Source organism: Acinonyx jubatus, chromosome D3, assembly GCF_027475565.1.
Source record: "Acinonyx jubatus isolate Ajub_Pintada_27869175 chromosome D3, VMU_Ajub_asm_v1.0, whole genome shotgun sequence".
NCBI classification, from domain to species: Eukaryota; Metazoa; Chordata; class Mammalia; order Carnivora; family Felidae; genus Acinonyx; species Acinonyx jubatus.
Window position 1 is genome coordinate 32,929,433 of NC_069392.1, and position 26,036 is coordinate 32,955,468.

The 26,036-nt window shown below is 43.2% G+C and overlaps 1 protein-coding gene across 1 annotated transcript in view; it reads right to left on the reverse strand.

The window, feature by feature from the left end:
* The window catches only part of NAPG (NSF attachment protein gamma), a 28,634-nt gene extending 13,948 nt beyond the window's left edge, over positions 1-14,686 (reverse strand). Inside the window, exons 1-5 of the mRNA XM_015061615.3 lie at positions 14,529-14,686; positions 5,194-5,261; positions 3,132-3,216; positions 2,419-2,436; positions 1,750-1,780 (exon numbers count right to left, since the gene is read on the reverse strand). Of these exons, the coding sequence (XP_014917101.1) occupies positions 1,750-1,780; positions 2,419-2,436; positions 3,132-3,216; positions 5,194-5,261; positions 14,529-14,584 (258 nt within the window). The 5' untranslated portion in view covers positions 14,585-14,686. The remainder of the gene's footprint in view (positions 1-1,749; positions 1,781-2,418; positions 2,437-3,131; positions 3,217-5,193; positions 5,262-14,528) is intronic.
* Positions 14,687-26,036: the final 11,350 nt, after the last annotated feature.

The window sequence follows — 26,036 nt, forward strand, 5'->3', positions numbered from 1 at the left end:
CAGAAAGCATTTTCTCTTGTCTCTTCCCCTACCTACTAGGTTTATTTTTCCTTCATTCAAAGCAGTGCCTTCAAATCCTCAAATTAAACCAATACTACCACAACGGAAATGATGTCAAAATAATATCTTTTTATGAAGACTCAAGTCTTAGCCCAGCTGTTAGAATATAAACTGAAGCTGTGAGGATTATAAATTATAGTGGTCTAGCATTTCTGTATTAAGAGAGTGGATCCTAATAATAGCCACAAATGAGATGACACGAGCCACCTGGGAGCTTCCTATTTCTCAGGGGGACCTGGGACAGCAGAAGGTCAGGGCAGACACCCAGCTCCTTCGGCTACAAGAGAAATTCTAGTTGCTAAGAAACTGCTGATAACCTGACCTGCATCACCAAATCTGGTTGCAGGTTTTATCCAGAAAAGCTTTACTACAATGGCAACGTAACAGTTTATCACAAGGAAGCACCATAATTTATTTAAATATCTTATTATTAAAAATTTAGATAACTGCCATTTTTCTTAAGCAATATATAATAAACATTTTTACACATAAATCTTTGCTATCTGTCTCTTTACAACAGAGTCACAGAATTGGAATTCCTAGGTCAAAGGATATGGAAATTCTTAAAGCCTGTGATATATATTTTGAAAGTAATTTTTTAAATGGCATGAAAAAGAAAATCTGCATGAAAAAGTTAAATGTAAATAGTAAGATACGTATGTACATAGAAAAATGACTAAAAGAAAAAAATAAACTCATTACTAACGCTTTTTGGTCCTTCCAGTTTCTAAATGTTCTACAATGAGCATGTAGTCCTTAAAAAATCAGTAAGATTATAAAAGTCATTAAAATTAAAAAAAATAGTTTTACTAAAGTATGAGTTCTTAAAGCTTCATAATAATTCAAACAGCTTTTCCCGTATTAGGAAACATAAAAATGGAAAGAAAATGTTCTATGTCAACTGCTACTTGGCATGCTTTGTAAGTGTCATAAAGTAACATGTTTTTTCTCACCACAACAATGTATTACTCCCCAACCTGCTTTAATGAGGCAGAAATATGAAAAGCGGCACAAGCACATTAGCCAACTATTCCATTCAACAAGAATCAGAATTAAATATCAATTGCTTAAGTCTAAGGTTCTTTTCAATGCCAGCTTTTATAAAACAAGCAAAACTCTCCTTTCTAAAACCCAAGAGTGGGGTGCCTGGATGTCTCAGTCCGTTAAGTGTCTGACTTTCGCTGTTCATGAGTTCAAGTCCCGTGTCAGACTCTGTGCTGACAGAGCAGAGCCTGCTTCCGATTCTGTATCTCCCTCTCTCTCTCTGCTCCTCCCCCACTTGTGCTCTGTCTCTGTCTCTCTCAAAAATAAGTATTTTTTTAAAAGTTAAAAAATAAAAATAAAAAAAATAAAACCCAAGAGTAACAAAAAACATGTATTTGTAAATTTTTACTGCATTAAAATGTCCTGAAGCTCTCAGCAGTAGGGAAATCTCCCAAAGAGCTCTCTGTTTATTAACAAGCTCCTGGTTACAAAGCATAGAAATGTGTTCCTGGTTTCCTCCATTAAGTTTTCTCTTAAATTTCACCTTTAAAACTCCCTATCTTAAGACACACAGAATATACTTTGGAAATGAAATCTTAGCACCTCTCACCTTACAGCAAGGAGACTTTTCAATCTGAACACAAATTTACTTTAACACCTAGTTAATTCATTTTACCTACAGAACAGTTGTGACACATTACTGACCTTCAACATCATGCCAGCTTGCTCATAAGCTCTGCAAAGAGAAGACAAGTTCTCAGATGAGATCTTAATGAAATAAGGAGGAGGGGAAACTTTCTACCACAGATAGAAGTTAGATCAACTAAAACTGGCTCAGGCACTATATGCTGCTTTAGGCCTTGAGTAACAGTTTTTTCTTCTTTTTATTTTTGAGGGCAATAATGCCTTGGAAACAACTGACATCTGAGTTAAAGGGATTTTATTTTGCAGATGCAAAATTAAGTAAAACTCAGACAGGTTAAAGGGCTTTCTATGTGACAAAACTAAATCCAAGTTTTGCAACATGTACTCTCCACGAAAGCAGGAGAAAGCCTGCTTCTCTCCACAAGTACTATTAACTATCAAGGAAGAGGGGGGAAAACATACTTGTTTTTTCATAGGTCATTGAACAAAATGGCCCTAAAAATATTTGGTGACTTGAACTTAACCGCTGTATATCTTAGGAGTGACTCAGTTTCTAAGGGTCAGGTAAAGACTGAAACAAATGGAAATGATGATTTTATCTAAATCAATACAGAATAATTCACTATTTATGGATTTATAACATAGGAAAAATTTACCGACCTATGGAAAAACAGCAACATTTAAAACATAAACTGCAAATACATGAAAACATGGAAAATATTTACTTACTTGGCAGCATGAAAAAGACTGAATGGATGTAACAAAGTTAAAATTAAGGAAAAAAACCAAATCAACAGTTTCTACAGATCTACCACTTAAAAAACGTCAACTGCCCCAGTTGGTTCCAAAAGACAAATCCTACAAACAGATGAAGCAGTAATTTTATGCCTATTGATGTCGCTTAAAACTACATAATTCACAAAAAACACTGAAAAAATAAAAATACCACATAGATTTTTAAGTTCTTTCCACTGCCCATTTATCTGTAAAGTTTCACTAAAATGCAAGGTTATTACAACCGCAATTTCAAAGTAGATAAAAAAGACACTTTTTACAGAGTAAATTTTCAAATACCTTAGAAAAATTTATTTAAACTACTCTTCTTTCAAAGACCTAAGGAAGACTGTATTTTAAAAATTTCCACTACCTGCCTCACTCTTCAGCACCTGTGTATTTCCCTCACTTCAGCCCAAGTAAAACCACCATGGAGCAAAATCCAGAAACAACAGAAATAAACTCTCAACTACAGTTCTGCAAAACAGTGTAAACATTATGAGAAGTCTCTGTAAATGCTCCCTCAGTTAAAAATGCAGAACTTTCTAATCATTTTCTAACTTAATAGCATTGTTCTCTCCACACGTAGCCAACTTATAACAAAACAACTAGTTTCAGTCCGTATCATTCTAATTCCCGAACTCCTTTGTAAAGGTTGAAAAAGATACGCCCTGTTATTCTCATGAGCAACAGCTTCTCTCAGGCAGGCATCTTTCGCTTGCTCAAACTGTTTGGCGTTTTTAAAAGCAACAGCTGAAACGGAACAACAACAAAGACAGACGTTCTAATCCATCATGACAAAACTTCCAACGAATCATTACTAAAATCTGTATCACGTGGGAAGTATTAGAAAATATACTTATTTTAATCAAACACCTAAGAAGTTTTATAAAACAGCACTTTTTAAAAAGCAATTTTCTTGTAACTTTTTTGATTACCAGTAACTTAGAAGTACTTTCAAAAGTTTGTTTTTGTTTTTGCTTTTTTTTAAATTGTAGACTACTGGTGATAAGTCAGTGCTACTTTCACTCAAAGCCAAGTCTTTTTAACACCTACTTTTTAACACCTTTATAAGGTACTGTGATAAAAGACAGTACCTTACTTCAGCAGTTTTACAGTTAATAATAAAAACAGTGCTGTAGTTATAGCTAAGTCCATCTTTCAAGTTATTTAGAAACTGAAGACCAATAAACACATTCAATATTTGTGTAATAAACCCTCCTTTTGTCACAATCTTTAAATAAATGCCCAAAACATTAACAATGCATGTCTTTTAAAGCGTTTACACTGTTCAGTAGGTTTCTGTGAAAATGACATTTCTATTGTCCAAAGAGCTAAAATATATTGCTCACTGTTATAAAGTGTCATCAGAGTAAAACAATTAGGAATGGTCCTAAAATAGGATCTTACAGATTTTGGAAAACTTGCCAAGGGTTGCTTACAAATAAGTAAAAAAGGATACTGCTTAAAAAAAAAAAAGTACTTGTTAAAATCAAACTCTTAAAATTCTCGTCAATAAAATGTTGAAAATAAACTACCGAACTATTTTCACCCCTGGACGTCCACGTTTTGCTTTTTAAAAAAGTTATTCTAATGATTAAATGTATTTTGCATAACCCCTTAAAGAAAAGAAACAAAGGATGATTTAATGGCAAAACAGGACCTGAAATACGTTATCTGTGAAAGCAACTCATGGTCTCGGATGTATATAAAACAAATCTGTGTTAAATTTCCCTCAGGAGATTTGCAAAACGTTGTGCCCTCCACTTACAAAACCATTCTTGTACAAGGTATCGACAGAATCCACACGAGGTTTGATTTTAATAATTTTCCTTTTAAGTATAACATAAAAAACTGGCATAAGTCAACAGAGAGAATTTACTCAGGATTTAAATGAAAGTGTTAAAGACTCATTAGTTCCTACTTACCGGATTTCTGCATTCTTTGGTGATATACTAAAACTAAAGTCTATCAAAAGCACATTACACAGGTGGTCTCTACATTTGGCTATCAAACGTGATCCAAGCTGTGGCTGCAACACAACTGCAAATGTATTCAGAGCACCTCAAAAACTGCATTAGGCTTTATATCCAAAATAATTGTGGATATGCCGAAAGCTATCATTCCATAACTGAATGCTAAATTTTTGATAAAGTCCCTCTCTGTTGCATATTGCAGATCATTTTTATCTAAATTTATTACAGATAAATTTATTCAAATATTTATACAGCTTCATACTTCATGAACACTTATCAGTGTATCTCAAAAGTGCGGCTCTTAAAAAAACATGTGCCAAACAAACACAAGATTGGCAGATCTATTCAGATTAAGGCTAAATTTTAAAAAGTTAAGAAAAATTTTTATTCAATTATAGGAAGCACAAGAGAGAGACACAGAAAAACTCCTGGAAGTAGCAAACAACTGACTGAAATTCAAGCATGTAAGAACAATGCAAAAACCCTGCAGCTATGTGCTACCAACCCTACCCATCTCTGCCGTCAGGACAGACAGCTGCAGGGAACTGGACCTCTCACTCAGTCCTCAACACATCTGAAAATAACAAGTGAGAACAAAGCAAGGGTTTGGGCAGGTTTATTTTTTTTTTTGTTTTTTGTTTTTTTTAACTATTAAAATCTTACAGAGAGCATCAAGTGTTAAGTACTTTGCCGAGAAGTTACCAGCCTATGTTAAGATTACATGTTGGAGTTACAAGGCTATGGTCACACATACCTGCTTTTCCATATTCAGAAGCGGCACTGTCATAATCTGGCTTCCATTTTAAAAAACCAGTTTTCAGGCTAAAATGAAATGAAGACACAAGTTACCAACTACATGTGTAAGTCAGAACCCTGCTTTAATAACTTTATAGGTGATTTTAAAAAACCAACAACAGGGTGCCTGGGTGGCTCAATCGGTTAAGTGTCCGACTTGATCAGGTCATGATCTCACAGTTCGTGGGTTCGAGCCCCATGTCAGGCCTGTGCTGACAGCTCAGAGTCTGGAGCATGCTTTGGATTCTGTCTCCCTCTCTCTCTGCCCCTCCTCTGCTCATACTTTCTCCCTCTCTCAAAAATAAACAAACATTAAAAAAAAACAAACAAACCGGCATTTATCTTCTTACCCAGCTGACTTCTTGGGCTGCTCCAAGGAACAAATCCAAGCACATCTGGTGGAGGGTCCAAATTATTACTACCAGTAGGGTAATAAAATAACCAAGGACACGAAAATAGAGATCAAGTAACAATGTCCAGAAAAACACCTCCTGAAGGGCCAGGCCCTGGACAGTGTACCACCCTCCTTTAATATAGCAGTGCTCACAGGTGCAGAGCACACAACAAGCTTTTAAAACGCATAAGGAACAGAAAACTAGCCAAAATGGCGAAACAGAAGAATTCTCCTCAAAAGAAATTCCAGGAAATAGCGACAGCTAACGAAGTGATCAAAACTGATTTAAGCAATATAACAGAACAATAATTTACAGTAATAGTCATAAAATTAATCCCTGGGCTTGAAAAAAGCATACAGGACAGCAGAGAATCTATTGCTACAGAGATGAAGGGACTAAAAACTAATCATGATGAATTAAAAAATGCAATAAATGAGGTGCAAAATAAAATGGAGGCGGCCACTGTGCGGACTAAAGAGGCAGAGGAGAGAATAGGTGAATTAGAAGATAAAATTATGGAAAAAGAGGAAGCTTAGAAAAGGAGATCTATAAAAAAAATCCAGGAGTACGAGGGGGAGAATTAGAGACCTAAGTGATGCAATCAAACGGAACAATATCCATATCACAGGAATTCCAGAAGAGAGAGAGAAAGGGGCTGAAGGTGCACTAGAACAAATCATAGCTGAGAACTGCCCTGATCTGGGGAAGGAAACAGGCACTGAAACCCAAGAGGCACAGAGAACTCCCTTCAGACATAACCTGAATCGAATCGATCTTCTGCAGGACATATCATAGTGAAACTGGCAAAATACAAGGATAAAGAGAGAATTCCGAAAGCAGCTAGGGATAAATGGGCCTTAACATACAAAGGTAGACACATAAGAGTAGTAACAGACCTATCTACTGAAACCTGGCAGGCCAGAAAGGAATAGCAGGAAATTTTCAATGTGATGAACAGAAAAAACATGCAGCCAAGAATCCTTTACCCAGCAAGTCTGTCATTCAGAATAGAAGAAGAGATAAAGGTTTTCCCAAACATACAAAAACTGAAGGAATTCATCACCACTAAACCAGCCCTACAAAAGATCCTAAAGGGGACTCTGTGAGTAAAAGGTTGCAAGGACCACAAAGTACCAGAGACACCAGTACAAGCATGAAACCTACAGATATCACAATGACTCTAAACCCGTATCTTTCAATAATAATATTGAATGTAATGGACCAAATGCTCCAACCAAAAGACACAGGGTATCAGAATGGATAAAAAAACAAGACCCATCTATTTGCTGTTTACAAGAGACTCATTTTAGACCTGAGGACACCTTCAGATTGAAAGTGAGGGGATGGAGAACTATCTATCATGCTACTGGAAGTCAAAAGAGAGCTGGAGTAGCCATACTTCTATCAGACAAACTAGACTTTAAATGAAAGGCTGTAACAAGAGATGAAGAAGGGCATTATATAATAATTACAGGGTCTATCCATCAGGAAGAGCTAACAATTATAAATGTCTATGCACCGAATTCAGAAGCCCCCAAATATATAAAACAATTAATCACAAACATAAGCAACCTTATTGATAAGAATGTGGTTAATTGCAAGAGACTTTAACTCCACTTACAACAATGGATAGAACATCCAGACAGAGAATAAATAAAGAAACAAGGGCCCTGAATGATATATTGGATCAGATGGACTTGACAGATATATTTAGAACTCTGTATCCCAAAGCAACAGAATACACTTTCTTCTTGAGTGCACATGGAACATTCTCCAAGACAGATCACATACTGTGTCATCAAACAGCCCTTCATAAGTATAAAAGAATTGAGATCATACCATGCACACTTTCAGACCACAATGCTATGAAACTTGAAATCCACCACAGGAAAAAGTCTGGAAAACCTCCAAAAGCATGGAGGTTAAAGAACATCCTACTAAAGAATGAATGGGTCAACCAGGCAATTAGAGAAGAAATTAAAAAATATAGGGAACAAATGAAAATGAAAATACATCAATCCAAACGCTTTGGGATGCAGCGAAGTCAGTCCTGAGAGGAAAATACATTGCAATCCAGGCCTATCTCAAGAAACAAGAAAAATCCCAAATACAAAATCTAACAGCACACCTAAAGGAAATAGAAGCAGAACAGCAAAGGCAGCCTAAACCCAGCAGAAGAAGAGAAATAATAAAGATCAGAGCAGAAATAAACAATATAGAATCTAAAAAAACAGTAGAGCAGATCAATAAAACCAAGAGTTGGTTTTTTGGAAAAATAAACAAAATTGATAAACCTCTAGCCAGGCTTCTTGAAAAGAAAAGAGAGAGGATACAAATACATAAAATCATGAATGAAAATGGAATTATTACAACCAATCCCTCAGAAATACAAGCAATTATCAGGGAATACTATGAAAAACTATATGCCAACAAACTGGACAACCTGGTAGAAATGGACAAATTCCTAAACACCCACACACTTCCAAAACTCAAACAGGAAGAAATAGAAAATTTGAACAGACCCAAAACCAGTGAAGAAATTGAATCAGTTATCAAAAATCTCCCTTGGGGCACCTGGGTGGCTCAGTCGGTTGGGCGTCCGACTTTGGCTCAGGTCATGATCTCGCGGTCCATGAGTTAGAGCCCTGTGTCGGGCTCTGTGCTGACAGCTTGGAGCCTGCTTCCAATTCTGTGTCTCCCTCTCTCTCTCTGCCCCTCCCCCGCTCATGCTCTGTCTCTCTCTCTCTCTCTCTCTCTCTCTCTGTCAAAAATAAATAAACATTGAAAGAAAAAAAATCTCCCAACAAATAAGAATCCAGGACCAGATGGCTTCCCTGGGGAATTCTACCAGACATTTAAAGCAGAGGTAATACCTATCCTTCTCAAGCTGTTCCAAAAAATAGAAAGGGAAGGAAAACTTCCAGACTCATTCTATGAAGCCAGCATTACTTTGATTCCCAAACCAGACAGAGACCCAGCAAAAAAAGAGAACCACAGGCCAATATCCCTGATGAATATGGATGCAAAAATTCTCAACAAGATACTAGCAAATCGAATTCAACAGCATATAAAAAGAATTATTCACCATGATCAAGTGGGATTCACTCCTGGGCTGCAGGGCTAGTTCAACATTCGCAAATCAATCAATGTTGATACATCACATTAATAAAAGAAAAGATAAGAACCATATGATCCTGTCAATCGATGCAGAAAAAGCATTTGACAAAATTCAGCATCCTTTCTTAATAAAAACCTCCAGAAAGTCGGGATAGAAGGAACATACTTAAACATCATAAAAGTCATTTATGAAAAGCTAATATCATCCTCAATGGGGAAAAACTGAGAGCTTTCCCCCTGAGATCAGGAACACGACAGGCATGTCCACTCTCACCGCTGTTGTTTAACATCGTGTTGGAAGTTCTGGCATCAGCAATCAGACAACAAAAGGAAATCAAAGGCATCAAAATTGGCAAAGATGAAGTCAAGCTTTCACTCTTTGCAGATGACATGATACTATACATGGAAAACCTGATAGACTCCACCAAAAGTCTGCTAGAACTGATACATGAATTCAGCAAAGTCGCAGGATACAAAATCAATGTACAGAAATCAGTTGCATTCTTATACACAATAATGAAGCAACAGAAAGACAAATAAAGAAACTGATCCCATTCACCATTGCACCAAGAAGCATAAAATACCTAGGAATAAACCTAACCAAAGATGTAAAAGATCTGTATGCTGAAAACTATAGAAAGCTTATGAAGGAAACTGAAGAAGACACAAAGAAATGGAAAAACATTCCAAGCTCATGGATTGGAAGAATAAATATTGTTGAAATGTCAACACTACCCAAAGCAATCTACACATTCAATGCAATCCCAATCAAAATTGCACCAGCATTCTTGAAGCTAGAACAAGCAATCTTAAAGTCTGTATGGAACCACAAAAGACCCTGAATAGCCAAAGTGATATTGAAGAAGACCAAAGCAGGAGGCATCACAATCCCAGACTTTAGCCTCTATTACAAAGCTGTAATCATCAAGACAGCATGGTATTGGCACAAAAACAGACACATAGACCAATGGAATAGAATACAGAGTCCAGAATTGGACCCACAAAAGTATGGCCAACTAATCTTTGACAAAGCAGGAAAGAATATCCAATGGAAAAAAGGCAGTCTCTAACAAATGGTGCTGGGAGATCTGGACAGCAACATGCAGAAGAATGAAACTAGACCACTTTCTTACACCATTCACAAAAATAAACTCAAAATGGATGAAGGACCTGAATGTGAGACAGGGGAAACCATCAAAACGCTAGGGGAGAAAGCAGGAAAAAAACCTCTCTGACCTCAGCCGCAACAATTTCTTGACATATCTCCAAAGGCAAGGGAATTAAAAGCAAAAATGAACTATTGGGACCTCATCAAGATAAAAAACTTTTGCAGTGCAAAGGAAACAATCAACAAAACTAAAAGGCAACCGACGGAATGGGAAAAGATATTTGCAAATGACATATCAGATAAAGGGCTAGTATCCAAAATCTATAAAGAGCTCACCAAACTCCACACCCAAAAAACATAATCCAGTGAAGAAATGGGCAGAAAACATGAATAGACACTTCCCTAAAGAAGACATCCAGATGGCCAACAGGCACATGAAAAGATGCTCAATGTTGCTCTTCATCAGGGAAATACAAATCAAAACCACACTGAGATACCACCTCACGCTGGTCAGAGTGGCTAAAATGAACAAATCAGGAGACTCTAGATGCTGGCGAGGATGTGGAGAAACGGGAACCCTCTGGCACTGTTGGTGGGAATGCAAACTGGTGCAGCCACTTTGAAAACAGTGTGGAGGTTCCTCAAAAAATTAAAAATAGATCTACCCTGTGACCCAGCAATAGCCCTGCTAGGAATTTACCCAAGGGATCCAGGAGTGCTGATGCATAGGGGCACTTGTACCCCAATGTTTACAGCAGCACTTTCAACAATAGCCAAATGATGGAAAGAGCCTAAATGTCCATCACCTGATGAATGGATAAAGAAATTGAGGTATATATACACAATGGAATACTACGTGGCAATGAGAAAGAGTGAAATATGGCCTTTTATAGCAACGTGGATGGAACTGGAGAGTGTGATGCTAAGTGAAATAAGTCATACAGAGAAAGACAGATACCCTATGTTTTCACTCATATGTGGATCCTGAGAAACTCAACAGAAGACCAGCAGGGAGGAGAAGGGGGGAAAAAAGTTACAAAGAGGGAAGGAGGCAAACCATAAGAGACTCTTAAATACTGAGAATAAAGTGAGGGTTGATGGGGGGGTAGGGTGGAGGGGAAAGTGGGTGATGGGCATTGAGGAGGGCACCTGTTGGGATGAGCACTAGGTGTTGTATGGAAACCAATCTGACAATGAATTTCATATTAAAAACAAAACACCAACAACATGGGGAAGCCACCAGGTACAAAGTTCCCATCTTGCCCACCTCTACCCAAATTTATTCACAATGAACTACAACCTCGCCATTTTCCCTTTCACTATCATAGATGTGGATTTCCTTCTTTTGAAATGTTGGTATAACATCCACATACAGCAGAAATTCTCAGTGCGGGGTCCCCAGACCAGCACTGCCAGAAAGCATGCTAGAAATAGTAACTCATCCTGCCCCAGACCTACAGAACCAGAAACCTCGGGCTGGCAGCAGCAATCACAGTATAACAAACCGTGAGGTGCATTAACGCTTGAGACCCTCTGCAGCACAGCATCAAGTAAGCAGCTGGATTCATGAGGCTGAAGCTCAGGAGGGGCTAGAGGTATTAACTAAGGAGCCACTGGCTTATGCCACACCAGGGGCCTAGGTGAGATCCCCTAGGGATATCTTAGAGAATGAGCAGAAAGACTACAGAATACAAACATTCAGAGGAACAACACAGGGAGTCAGCAACACGGGTTGAGAACTCACACCAGTGAACAGGGAGGATAACAAGAAAGATGAGGATGTTATGAAAACAACAGAAGCTATTCCAGGATGACCACTGGTTCCTTAGATACCAAAGCAAAGGACCATCAATTTTGAGTCCTTACCTTACTTGCCCTTTCTTCAATATTTTATTCCTTTTTTATTTTAAAATAAGCTCAGACTCACACTTTGAAGTAACTTTAAAGTAACACTTTAAAGTCACTAAAGTAAAGTGACTGTCAAACTTGGGTGTGCATAAGAACTGCTAAATAAATGTCATTTTAGTTTCTAAATTTCAATTCAATAAGGAAAGTCTACTTACACAGAACACTGTAAGGTGCTTCAAAGGAGCACCCTAACTGAAAGACGGGGGAATCCCCAAGAGCCCTCAGAAATACATGTTTATTTTGTCAGCCCTAACTTTTAAGCAATATTTTTTGCCAAATAAGCATGTTTAACATTTGTGTTTGCGTATTTACTGCTATAAGATCCAAATGTGTGACCCATTTTTTAAGCTCACCAAGAATATTATTGCTCAGAAAAATAAAATGTTTAAATTGCAGTCTAATCCACAACACTAGAGAAGCACTCCAATAAGGCAAAATTCTAATCCTTCACCCTACACTAAAGGGTTCATTATATTCTGTATACTAACGTAATTTCTTAAATCCCAACCCAAACACAGTATGAATGTATTGTCTGATGTGCTACACATGGAAAGAGCTAGAGATTTAAAAATACAGCAAATCATCCCCAGTCAACTAAATACCTCTAATAAGAAAGAGAGAAGGCACACTGGTTAATTTAATGGCTCTACCTGTTAGTGTTTTTGATATTTTGGTCCAAAGAGTCAAAAAAGAAGGGTGCCTGGGTGGCCCAATCAGTTAAGCATCTGACTCTTGACCTTGGCTCAGGTGATGATTTCTTGGTCCTGGAGATCGAGCCCTCATTGGGCTCCGTGCTGTGACTGCAGAATCCTTTCAGGATTCTCTCTCTCTCTCTCTCTCTCTCTCTCTCTCTCTCTCTCTCAATAAATAAATAAATAAATAAATAAATAAATAAATAAAAATTGTTTTAATTTAAATTTTTTTTCTTTAATTAAAAAAAGAGAAGAGTCAATAGCTGAAGATCTCTCTTCCACTTCATCCCTCCAAACTCTCCGAAACCATGACTCTTGTCAAGCTTTTCACTCCGGTCAAGTCATTAAAGATTGCCGATTCTGTCTGACAGATGTTGCCCAATCCTGCCCCCTGCACAGTTACTTTAATTTGGACCCCGGTCAAGTCTACTAACCTGTCATGGGAAAGTCACCTTTCCTGCCTGCTCTCTTCTTCCATTTCCCCCACCCCGAGGATAGTAACTTTTCCTTACTTTGTATATCCACTGAAACCACTGCATACCTCTATTCTAGCATTTAATATCTGACTTATATGCCCACCTGTGAAGTCTAGGCTCCTGAGCAAAGGACCACTTTTCATTACCTCAATAACCCCAGTGGCTGGGACAGATACACAGGACAACTTTGCAGATGTTTGCTTACTGAATAGGCCAAAGTTCTCACTTTTCTCTCTCCCTGCCCATTCCCCATGTTGCTGCCACACCTCTTTTGCCAAAAATAAACCCAAACACGTCCCACTCCTTATATGATCCCCAGAAGAGCTAAGGTTCAGGACCATCAGAGGGGCAGCTCATCCCCAAATTCTCTGCTCTAGCTCATCCCCTGGCACTACAACTACTCTACATTAACTATTCTCCCAGCATATTTTCAGGGCTGTGCTCAGACTACATCCTGTGCATAAATTCTGTCTCACAGGATTTTCCCTCCGTCTAAAAACGCCCTGCTCAGAAATCACCTCTGGGAAATCTTCCTAAATTTCCCCAGGCAGAATAAACTTCTCTCCCTGTGCTACCAAAGCAAAGTTAACACAGCTTTATTCTGGTCCTTAGTACACACACTTTTCTAATGATACTTTTGTTTGCTCTCAGTAGAAAGCAAGACTGTTGTGGTCATTTCCAGTACCTTACACACTGCCTGGAAGCAGTGATATGGTACACCGGAAAGATCTTGAATTTTCCCACTGTTCAAAAACTGGCGCTGCCATCTTTCAACCGTACAGCTTCGGGCAAGTCACCATAAAGCTTCTCCAAGCCTCGCCTCCTCTTCTGTAAAATGAGATTCTGCACGTCCAAAGTTGTAAAGATCTCAGATCAGGTATGTGAAGTATCTGACACACGGCACCGTATAGACTTTTTCACGTTGTAGTACTGCTATACAAAAATTCGTTGCAGTAATGACACGGAGGAGGAGGAGAGTGTGCAAGGACTGGACGAATCAGTTCAGTTCCGCAAATGTCTGTTGGGTGCCTACTTAGTACCATCTCAGAAGCTGGGCGAACACATAAAATGACTAAGGAAGCTCCACCCCCCAGAAACCGTATATTGGGACACAAGCGACAACTGCGGAGTTTTCAGGGTACATCTGTAGCTCCTTTCTCAACTCTACTTTAGAGTGCTGGTTTTCAAGAAGGCGATTTTACCTCCCAGGGGGTCAGTTTCGTCGGCTCGAACAGGGAAGAGAGGTGCTGCAGGCATCTAGTAGCTAGAGGCCACGGACGCTGCTAAACTACAGTGCACAAGACGGTCTCCTAAACCAACCATCCAGTCCAGAGAGCCCAGAACAGAAGCAGCTGCACAGCCTCCAGCCCACCGACCCCTCAAGACAGAGGAGACGACTTCCGGCAAGGGGGGGGGACCAAGTCCGCTTCCGGAGGAGAAGCTGGCCCCGCCCAGGCCGCAGCCTCTCCGGGAGGCCGCTGCCTTCCCCGCTCGCTCCCCCGCGCCCTCCCTCCGACTCCCAGGTGCCAGGACCGGGTGGAGGTGGGGGCACCGACCCACTGCCGGGACAGCGGCCCACGTCAGTGTCTCTCACTCACTATTTCTCTGCTTTGGCGAGGTGCTCCAGCCCCTCATTTATCTTCTGAGCCGCCATCTCGAAGGTCCGGGCCCTGACGTGGAGGGCGAGAGCCCGGCTGAGGAGGCGTGGGAACGCCGAGGGGAAAGCCGGGACGACGCGGCAGCCCGGCTGCTACAGGGGCCTGTAGGGCTCAAACCTAATGAGGCAAAGCAGGCTGGGGGCGGGGTGTTTAGAGGCAGCGCAGGCACACAACGCGCAGGCGCAGAGTGGGTTCGCGTGAGCCTTGCGCTTCTAGCGCAGGCGCCGTGGGCACTGACGGTGGTTGTTTCATTCCGGCGTTCGTTCGATGATTATTTACTGAACATCTAATATGTGCCGGGCACTGTTACAAGCACCGGGAGATCAGCAGGGGGTACAACAGACAAAAACCCCCGCCCTCGCGGAGCCTTGCTTTTCTCTTCATGTGAAAATACGTTGGTGCTATAATTTACTACATTTGTCCCATGGCTGCAAGAGTATTCATTCACTCATCCTGCCTTTTGAGCGCCAACTGTACGTCAGTCAATAAGCAAAACAGACTGTCCGTCCTGGTTACTGTCAAATAATCACCCAGCCGCTACAAACTACGGTGAGCGCTCTGAATGAAACGGAGTTAGGATCGCTTGCAATGTTCAAGCAGAAATAATAGCCAGTAACACCCTTGGCTCAATTGCTAACTCACGGTGATTTCAATATCCACAAGGACGATTCCTGCAATGCCTAGGCAGCCTCTCAGTTTCTAACCCCACCAACTCATCCACCCATTCCCAGGATCATACTCTTGACCTTACTAATTACTCGTAACTGCGTACTTAACCTCCACTTAACCTCCTCCTGCCATTCCACATCACCTTTCCTCGTGCCAGGAATTTTTCACCTTCAACAGAACGCTCACCTTTTCCTATCCTTCTACTCTTATTCATTTCCCCCTCTTTACCCAGCGTAGATTCCGTGTTCTATCATTTTAGCTACTCTTTGGTAACTAAACCGCAACCTCCGTGGCCGTCCCTTTCTCCTCTCTCCTTGTCTAGAAAACCCCCAACTCTCTACCTACTCTGGAACTGCTCTTGAGCAAGGAAATGTGGCTGGAGAAAAAAAAAAAAAAAACAAACCAGCTTGCCAACATTACTCATTCTAATGATCATAAGCATCAAGGAGATCTTTGGTGCTGCTAAGCAATTGTTCTTTATTTTCCTGCCAAATTACTCACCCACTCACTTGGATGGCTGTTGACACCCTCTTTCTCCTCAAAATTCCAACACAATCGTCCTGCCTGCCTGCCTGCCAACTCTTAACTTCTTGTGTAATAGGAAATAGCAATTGAAGAGAGATCTTGCATTTGGCCTCATCAGCCCATCTACCAATTATCTGTATCAGTTCCCGAATAGTCCGCCTTTTCTCCAGTGAACCCCTCTCATCTATCCTCACTTCCTTACTTAGTTTCTTGGGTATAAGTACCACCCACACATGGGGCTTCCTGCCATCATCCCATTATCTAGCCTGGGCTTCCCTATATGAAGGCACAGCATTCCAAGGGGGGGCAGAAGTGGAAATCTAGGCCTTCTGGGAGCAACTCAAAATCACCTCTGCAGCTTTCATTGGTTAAAGCAAGTCACAAGGCAAGTCCAGATTCAAAAGGTGGGGAAATAAAGGAGTTGCAAAATATTGTGACCTTGACTTCCAGTTCACCACAGCTCTGGAATGACTGGTTCAGTATAAGAGAACTGGGGCCTTTATCAGAAAACAGGAAAGTCTTACATTTTTAAGGGAAATTAGACTTAACGTCCACCCAGCATTATCAACCTCTAAAACCATTTGACTGTCCCAGAAGTTTTTCTGCACCAAAAGGCTTCTCCTCATTCTCCCTTGTTCACACATTCAATTATTAAACATTTTCTGAGCACCCACTCTGCACAAGGCACCGTGCCCACACCCACAGGATACAACTGTAAGCAAGGGAACATAGGGGAGAAAGAAATATCTTCCTCTACCCAACTTAGAGTCTCCAACTGGGGCACTGTAAATTAGACTGGAAAGACAGATCAACAGGAGGAAAGCATACAGATCTGCTTGATGGAAGTTTCACAGGACACAAGAGCCTTCCCAAGGAAATGAAGACGTGCAAAAGTGGGTAAACCTGAATGTGATGCTAGAGTCGATGAAGGAAAGGAAAGTTGCGGGAAAACGTAATAGGACAAAGGGTATGAGTGAAGGGTAGTAATCAGAGGGAAGCTTAGCAAGGACTAATCATTCAGGGTCCCCTCAGCATCCCTGCATCTTCTGAGATAAGGAAGGTCCTCTTTTCCAGGTATAAGGAGGGCACATCTCATAGGAGGGCTGATGGGTTCGGGACATGATCCTCAAAATATGCCACCTTGGCGTATTGAATGTTTTAAGCTGAGGAAGTTTGAGAAAACAGTACAAGCAGGAAGATCACTATGAATTCCTCTGCCCACCGCCCGTCTGCTCTGAAAACAGGTCATAAAACCCTCACGTGAGAGCTGCCTCCCAACACCTGGAGGAAAACAACATCCTTATCTCCAAAGACGGAGGAGAAGAAGCTGAACAAACAGGCTTTGCTAAGCGTCCGCCACTTTAATACCCTCATTTCTGCTCCTTAACCTGTCATATTTCCACTCTTCACTGAACCTAGGATAAAAGTACACAGGTCTGGATCTTGGGGTCTTTGTTTCCTTGTGAAGGCTCCCATGCCATGTAAAACTTACATGAAATATACCTGTAGGCTTTTCTCCTGTTAATCTTTGTCTGTTTAATTTGCAGACCCAGCCAGAGATTCCAAGAGAGTTGAGAAAAACTTTTCCCTCTCCTGCAGGGTCTTATGACCTGCTCTGGCAGAGAAGGGTGAGGTCAGAGAGACATCCTGCACCTGCTGTTTTTCGAATTTCTTCATCTTAAAGTTTTCACTAAGCCAAGGTGCCATATTTAGGGATAGCCTGTTCTAAACCCTATCAAGACATAATGCCTGCCCACATAGAACTTGTGGTCTATGAGAGGACACAAATATTAAACCTACTTTTGTTAAGTAGAGACAAAGACAGAATGGAAAAAAGAAAGAAGGCTAGGACATCCCCATGGCATCTGAGGGTTCTATGTTCCCAAAGACCTTTGACTAGGGAAGGTGTGTAAGTACATGCTAACTCTCCTTCACAGGAAAGGGAGCAAGAGGAGGGAGAACAGGGACAGTAAATGGGGGCACACAAATATTCTACCTTCTTCTTCCCTCCCCGCCTCCACCAATCCTTTCCTACATTAGGGTTGAAATAGGGCTTGAGGGAGGGATATTAGGGAAGCCAGCTTGGGTGAGCCAAAAAATGAAAAGACTGGACCAACTGAGGAAAGGCAAAAGAGTGCAGTCTCTCAAGCTAAATCTGGTGGTATACCCCATGAAAATAATTCTTGATATCACAGCAGCTGCTTCCAGCACCCAAGCAAAGGTTGCCATCGTGGCCTTTGCCTCCAACTCACCTGTTGCTTCGCCTCCTTCCGGGGCATCTCTCACCTCCTCTCCTGAACCCCTTCAGATGCTCAATGTCCCTTGGTGGCGCCTGGGTGGCTCAGTCGGTTAAGCGGCCGACTTCGGCTCAGGTCATGATCTCGCAGTCCGTGAGTTCGAGCCCCACGTCAGGCTCTGAGCTGACAGCTCAGAGCCTGGAGCCTGTTTCGGATTCTGTGTCTCCCTCTCTCTCTGACCCTCCCCTGTTCATGCTCTGTCTCTCCCTGTCTCAAAAATAAATAAAACGTTAAAAAAAATAATTTCAGATGCTCAATGTCCCACTCATTCCCCAGGCTGGCTGCTGGTTCAAGTGACCCCATCAAACTCATCCTTTCCTCTTATTCTAAAAATTCCTTCTTTATCTTGCCTCCACAAAAATTTACCTTCCCACATGCTGTCCTGGTTTTGGATCTGACTACAGTGATTTCCATCAAAGGGTGAACAAGGCTGAGGTAGAGCTTGTTACCCCCGGCTCTCTAATGGCGGGCTGTGGTCTTGGGCTGTGGTCTTGGGAGAGTTCTTCATGCCCATGCCCGGATCCCCGGGCTCCTCATGTGCACAAACCTCCCTCCCCTCGTCTCCTCTGCTGCCAGAAAGCAAGATTCTTGGACCCACCTTCCTCAGCTGAATGTTCACGGAAATGAAGGGTCTTTTTCACTGCTTGGGAGAGAGGTTGGTTGGTTGATGAACTCTGACTATTTTGACTCAAAAACCCACACTTTTAGGGCACCTGGGTGGCTCAGTCGGTTGAGCAACCGACTTCAGCTCAGGTCATGATCTCACGGTCTGTGGGTTCAAGCCCCGTGTCAAGCTCTGTGCTGCCAGCTCAGAGCCTGGAGCCTGCTTCGGATTCTGTGTCTCCCTCTCTCTCTGCCCCTCCCCCACTCATGCTCTGTGTCTCTCCGCCTCGGAAATAAATAAACATTAAAAAAAAAAATCAAAAAAAGAAAAATAAGAAACCCACACTTTTAGTCCTCAGCATTGCCCTACTTTCCCCCCAGAGCATCTGTTATCTCCCTACCTGATGTCATTTTCTTGTTTTATGAAGATTTTTGCTTACTGTTCATCTCTCCTGGTGGAAGTTAAGCCTTGTGTGGCTGGCTTTCTTTGTACTGTCTGTTTGCTGGTGTTTAGAACAATGCCTGACCCTTAAGAGGCACACAATGTGCACACCTGGGGTTAACTGGTGAATTGTTCCCTGTCCCTGTGGCCGCAGGGCCTCCATCTGGCATTGTCTGAGGGTTTGCAGTATCTGCCTTTGCCCTTCACCTGTGAGCTTTGGGGGACAGGGCCCCTGACTTCTGCAAGACCCAGTACAAGGCTGCACGGAGAACAGAGCTCACTCAGCGCTCTTCTGCAATTCTCTCGTTCCTGCGGAAGAAGAGAAAGACGAGTTAGGACGTTTAGACGCTGCTTCCTCCAGAGCCTTGGTGTGGCTCCTCCCCGGGGTGATTTCTAGATGGATTTATAGATAGGAAACTGTTGCAAGCATCATTGTTAATGCCTTAATATCTTCAGAAGAATTCCAGAAACAGAACAAGAGGGCAAGGGTGTGAGAATGGAAAAAGACACACCCTGTGTGCTGTTCCTCTTACCTCGGCACAAGATGGCAGACCAGTGTGGCCTCAGCCGGAGCATAGCTTCCCATGTAGCCACGATGCCACAGTCGCCCCTGCCTCAGTGGGGAGGAGATGGGTGTTTGCGGTGCTGACAGTGGATTCTGCCCGGATTGCCTGACCCTGCAGGCTCCGGATGGAGGCCAGCCGCTAAGACCCCCACCCTGGCAGTCCCTGGCAGCTGAGAGACAAACGGCTCAATAGGACAACTAAAATCTGCCTGAAACCCTACGAAGCATTTCATGTGCACCACCTCAGAAGCACGATAACGATCCCATTTCACATATGAGGAAACTGAGGCTCAGAGAAGCTAAGTAACTTGCCTAAGATCACACAATCAGTAAATGGGAAGGTAGAACTTGAACCCAGAACCATGAGACTCCAAAATCTATACCCAAGCCACTCTAGTGGACTTAAAAATGGAACCTGTCGGGGCGCCTGGGTGGCTCAGTCGGTTGGGTGTCCGACTTCAGCCCGGGTCACGATCTCACGGTCCGTGAGTTTGAGCCCCGCGTCAGGCTCTGGGCTGATGGCTCAGAACCTGGAGCCTGCTTCCGATTCTGTGTCTCCCTCTCTCTCTGCCCCTCCCCCGTTCATGCTCTGTCTTTCTCTGTCTCAAAAGTAAATAAAGATTAAAAAAAAAGGTTAAAAAATTTTTTAAAAAAATGGAACCTGTTTTGTAGTCGTTTAATAACAACTCACACAATACACCCACTTAGGCGCATGGATCAATTATAGAAATCAAATATTTCTGAAGAAAAAAAATTGGAGCACGTTTTACTACATATCTGTTAGTGTTTGGAAATTTCACTAGTCATTGAAAAATTGGGGAGTTTATTAGATACGACTGACAGAAGTTGCCAAATGGCTGAGAAGGAAACATCCCTGCCAGATGCGGTAAGTGGACCTTACAGAGACTTTCCCAGTTCATTGCCTCCTTGAGGTGGTCTTGTACTTCTCCCTAGTAGACACACGGTGGCGCCACTCGCACAGGCGTTTAGACCCGCGGGCCATCCAAACAGCAGTGATTTGCTACTTTTGGTACAGAGCCAGACTCCGGCAACACGCTGCCTTCATAACTGAACTTTCCACATTAAAGTGATACCTCTCACTATTTTGTACACAAAGTTAGGCAGCGTTTCCCAAGAGTTCAGAGCACAGTAAAGCTAGAAACATCTGCAGCATTAATGGGCTTAGTAACAGATTTTTAAAATCCCCTTTAACCAACACAATTGTTTTGATAAATAATACTTGTAAGAAGAGAAAAGATGTAGAACTTACTCTGATAGTTATCTTTGAATGAAAGTTGAAACCAATTTACCAAATCGGCTTAGTAGAGTCCTACTGTATATTTTATTAGCCTGCTTGCAGACAACCTAATTTCATCCTGAAAATGTTCATTTTAAAACTACATCCCAAAGATATACCTGTAAAAATGACTTTAGCCTTCAATTGTAATAATTTAATACTGTTGCAAAAGAATACATTCGTGTGGCTACATTTTGTGCAAATATAAATTAGACAAATTTGAAGTAACACAACATTGACTTTATCAATGAAATTTTACCAATAGCATGCATCTTCCACATTAAAAATTCCTCAAGAATTGCACAATTTGAACCTGTCAGGAACAAAGAGTTGTAGACTGAGTTCATGCTATCGACCCTTTTGTTTAAATTTATTTTTGAGGGGTGCCTGAGTGGCTCAGTTGGTTAAGCGTCACACTTTGGCTCAGGTCACGATCTCACGGTTTAAGCCCACATTCGCCTCTGTGCTGACAGCTCAGAGCCTGGAGCCTACTTCAGATTCTATGTCTCCATAGCTCTCTGCCCCTCCCCCGTTCACGCTCTGTCTCTTACGGTCCCTCAAAAATAAACAAACATTAAAACATTTTTCAAAGTTCATTTTTGAGAGAGAGTGAAAGCACATGCTTGAGTGGGGGAGGGGCAGAGAGCGAGGGAGAGAGAGAATCCCAAGCAGGTGCCACACCCAGTGCAGAGCCAGGCACAGGGGTCCACCTCACAAATCCTGAGATCGTGACCTGAGCTGAAATCAAGAGTTGGACGCTTAACAGACTGAGCCACCCAGGCGCCCCTATGCTGTTTACTCGTTAGGCATTCATTCAAGAGATATTTGTGGACTGGCTTCTGTGTGCCAGGCACTGTTCCAGGCCCTGGGGGTACAGCTGTGGACACAACAGACGGCAGACTTGCCTGGTGCTCTCAGAGTTTATATGCTGGGGAGGGAAGGGTGCGGGTGGGGGCCTGGGCGACCAGCTGGAATGCTTGGTGGGATCTGTGCTTCTTGGAAAATAAAGCAGGAGGGGAGCTGGAGCAGTGCACGCACAAGGGTGGGAGCAGTTACCTGACTGGGCAGGTGACAGCTGAATGAAGACACGCAGGCACGATGGCTTGAGCCAGTGGGCTCTCCGGTCAAGGAGCATGGCTAATAGAGAGGTAAAGCAAAGCAGCACGTTGGTGTGGCAGGGTGTGTTCCTGGCCTATTCCAGGGAACACAAGGGACCCGCAATGCCAAGGCCCCATCGGAGTGCAGAAGACCAACTGCTGAGTGAATGAGCCAACACACCCCTCCTCCGCCCAGTCCCATCTAAAGCCAGGCAAAGTTTGGATTTGGTTGAAAATCTTCAGGAATATGCCTCTTGATCACATACAGACAGCTTCCTTCTGCTTGTGTGATTAGAAATGAACAAATAGTAATAAAGAAGGCAAAAAAAAAAAAGTGCCTATAGTCTATGATGGAAAGCTTACTCAAACATGAAAATTTCAAGCCCACAAAGTGCACTAGAGTTGCAAAAGCAGCCTTTTTCTCGAGATTCTCGTGTCGCTGTGAAGATAGAATAACACTATGGTGGGACACATTCTAGTCAAGAGACGTAAAAGTTCCAGAGACGAATCATGTTCACAGGGATCAGCAGGGCCCCTGCAATCCCGGTGAACCTACACAGCCCGCACCAAGCTCCCCTCTGCTCGCGGTTCCCGTTCTTCCCGCTGGGGGGAGCTCTAGGGCCACGGCCATTGCCAGAGGAAGGCGTGGACTCAGAAATAGACTCTGGTAAGGCTTTTTAGTCATGCCCACATTAGAAAGGAGACCTTCCAGATTTGGGGGGGGGGGGGGGGGAAGAAAAAAAGAAGAAGAAGATAAAAGACAAAACAAAACAAAACCTCATCTCCCAACAAAATCAGAGGTTGAAAGAAGACGGTTTTAGCATGGCAAATAAGAAAAATAAACAAGTGCTTGAAATGGATAAGGTTTTCCTTTTAAATTTGTTTTTGCAAAGGGTTTTTTCTTCCCCGAAAAACAAAATACTAAAATAGCAAGTTATGTTTTCACTTATGAATCCTTCTCAAGAGGAAATCTAATAATAACAAGGGGTTCCCATTGGATTGCAGTGTATTTCATAATGTAAATATATTTCTATCCTCTGTGGAGAGAAACCTATCCCGCGCCAGGTAGTTCTCATTTCAATTGGTGATTTTGCTCATTGGTAATTTTTCCTCGTCTTTTACCTCGAACAACCTCTCAAACTGAAGGAAACTTTAGATTCTACAGCTGTATGTTGGGACCGGGGGCCTACAGCTAGTGACAGAGGGTGAAAGGTGGCGGTGGCGAAGGGAGTTCTTATGCTTTCTTCTAGATTCGGTCGGAAGAGTTCTTTGCTGCTCACCAAATGTTCACATGTTGAGAGAACAGGGCTGGTACTGGAAAAAGAAAAGGCTTCGAGGCAGTCCCACTGCCAGTCTCAGCTGTGTTCCTCGTAGGATGTAAATTATTTCACTTCTTTGAACCTCAGTCTCCTCTTCTATGAAATAAGCATAATAACAGCGTGGTGGATTCAAAATGGCAGTCAAATGTCTGGCGCTCCTCCCACTGAGAGGTGGAGTCTGTGTCCCCTCCTCCCTTGAACCCAGGGTGGGGAGGTGTGCTTCGGCCGCTTTGGCCCCTAGGACGTGGAGGCGGCAGTGTTGTTCCAGGCAGCAACTACTTCCTGCCATTCTTGGAGCCCTGAACACAACCACCCCGAGGCCACCATGATGGGTAGACCCCTGAGTTTACCAGGAGATGGTCTGTGTGCGCGTGGAGGGGGAGATGCCCAGCCAGCCCCCAGCTCTGCCGGCGGCTCCCAGTCCGGTGGGCCTCCCCAGCCGGGGTCCCCCTCGGGGTCGCGAGGCAGAGGTGAGGTCCTCCGACCGTACCTATCTAAATGCCTTTTTACACTATCATGAGACACATAAATAACAATCGTTGTTTGAAGCCACCGAGCTCCGGGATCGTTTGCTAAGCAGCAGCAGATAAGCACACTGAGGGCTTATCTTGCGAAGCTGTGGTCAGTTTTACCAAAAATACCTCCAAGCCACCTAGCCCAGAACGGACACAGGCTGAGCGCTTGGTAGACAGTGCCCTCATCATTACTGCTGGTTGTATTTTCTTTCCAAAGGACAGTTTTTAAGACTGTGGGCAGAAAATCCTCTCTGAGCTCACAGAGGACATTGAGAGCCCTCGCAGCTGACTCGTCTGGAAGTCCACGGGCTTCGGGACTGCAAATCCTCCGCGGTCTAAGCAAGTCAGGCGCAAGGAGAGCCACTGAGTCCAGCCTTTGCTGGCACTTCTGGTAAACATGAGCTCTGTCCGGGAGGAGGACATGCTGTCCCCACATTCCAGGGACGCTACGGCATATGCAAGAGCAGCTCTGTGCCTGCCTTGTGCTTTTTGTCCTGTAAATCTCTTTGACCACCTAACTTCGGTAGGCAACCGAACACAACTGGGCTTAAAGAAGGTAAGAGATTGTCTTGAAATGCAGCTGCTCATGCCCAGGTCCGTGGAGGAGTTGAGAGCTTGCCAGCCAGGCTGAGAGTCTCTCAAGCACTCGCCTTCCCCATGGCCTCCAAGTGACCTTCTCTTTTGGTCACAGGTATTTAGGGGATCCTCCCAGTGATGACACTAGACCTCCTGGGATAATCAAGGCGGTAGTAATGTTAGGATAGAAAGTATTCTTTTTTTTTAATTAAAAAAAATTTTTTTTAATATTTATTCATTTTTGAGAGAGAGAAAGGCAGAGCATGAGCAGGGGAGGGGCACAGAGAGAGGGAGACACAGAATCCGAAGCAGCCTCCGGGCTCTGAGCTGTCGGCACACAGCCAGCTGCAGGGCTCAAACCCACAAGCCGTGAGATCATGACCTGAGCGAAAGTCTGACACTTAACTCACTGAGCCACCCAGGCCCCCCTATAAAGTATTCTTAGTGCAGTGAACTTCTAGAACTCAGAAGCCCAAAGAAGGGCGTGTGCTGATTCTTAATCTGTCCCACATGAGCCTACATTCCCATCCCTGCAGCCACTGGCCCTTTCTCTGGCCTGGACGACTGGCCAACCTGTTCTTACCGGCCAGTCATCCTGCCATCGCTCTGACTTCTGTAGAAGCCATCATCCTCCCAGCAGCCTTCTCGAAGCCCCAGTATCACGGTGTGACAATACCACTCCCTGTTTCAACGACTTCAGTAGTTCCTCTTCACACAGAAGAAAATGTAGCAAGTCCAGGGCTGGCAGCCCAGCTTTCCGGGCGCAGGCCCTGCGTTTGCCCCACCTGCTCTGACTGATGGCTCAGGCCAGTGCTTTGCCCATCCCCCGACAGGAGGGGACGTGGGGAGGACTGGGGGCTGAAGGTGGGGATGTCACAGCCCAAAGGTGGCAGAAGCAGATGACTCGGTGGGAGGTGAGGTGAGGATCTTTTGCTTGAGGACTTTGTACTTCTCACAATCCGCCCCTGGATCCTCAACCTGGGAATCTCAAGGTTGGTTCAAATCGCCGGGATTGGAACAAATAACTGAGTGAGGTGCTGTCCCCATCGGTGCTTTGGAACCGCTTGGAAAAAGGCAGGATTCGCTAAAATCGAAAAGTCAAAAAGCAAAAACTGAGACTTTCAGCGAAGGCGCTCGTGTTCCCCAGCAGACTAGGACCAGGCACCTCACTTCTCGTACTGATGCTTCCAAACGCCTCTGTTCCCCAAGGAATGCAACTCTGCCTTAGGGCCCTCACGCAGCCACTGTGACCTCCCCTGTCCCCATTTAGAAACCAAGCTTCTATTTCTCATGTTTCCGGTCTTTCTTGTCACACGAGCTCATGTTTTCAGTTCTTCCTTTGGAGCCGTAGCACGCATCTCCAGTATTCCCACAGGCTTGACCCCGATTTCTTCTGTTGACCTGGCACACAGCCCTGGCTCACTTCTGTTCTCCCCACTGGCCTCATTACCTTTGAAGGACACTCCCTGTGTGGCTTCTCTTTGCCTTTGTTTGGCTTTCTGCCACCCACCAAGTATCAGAGTGGGGACAGAAAGACAAGGGG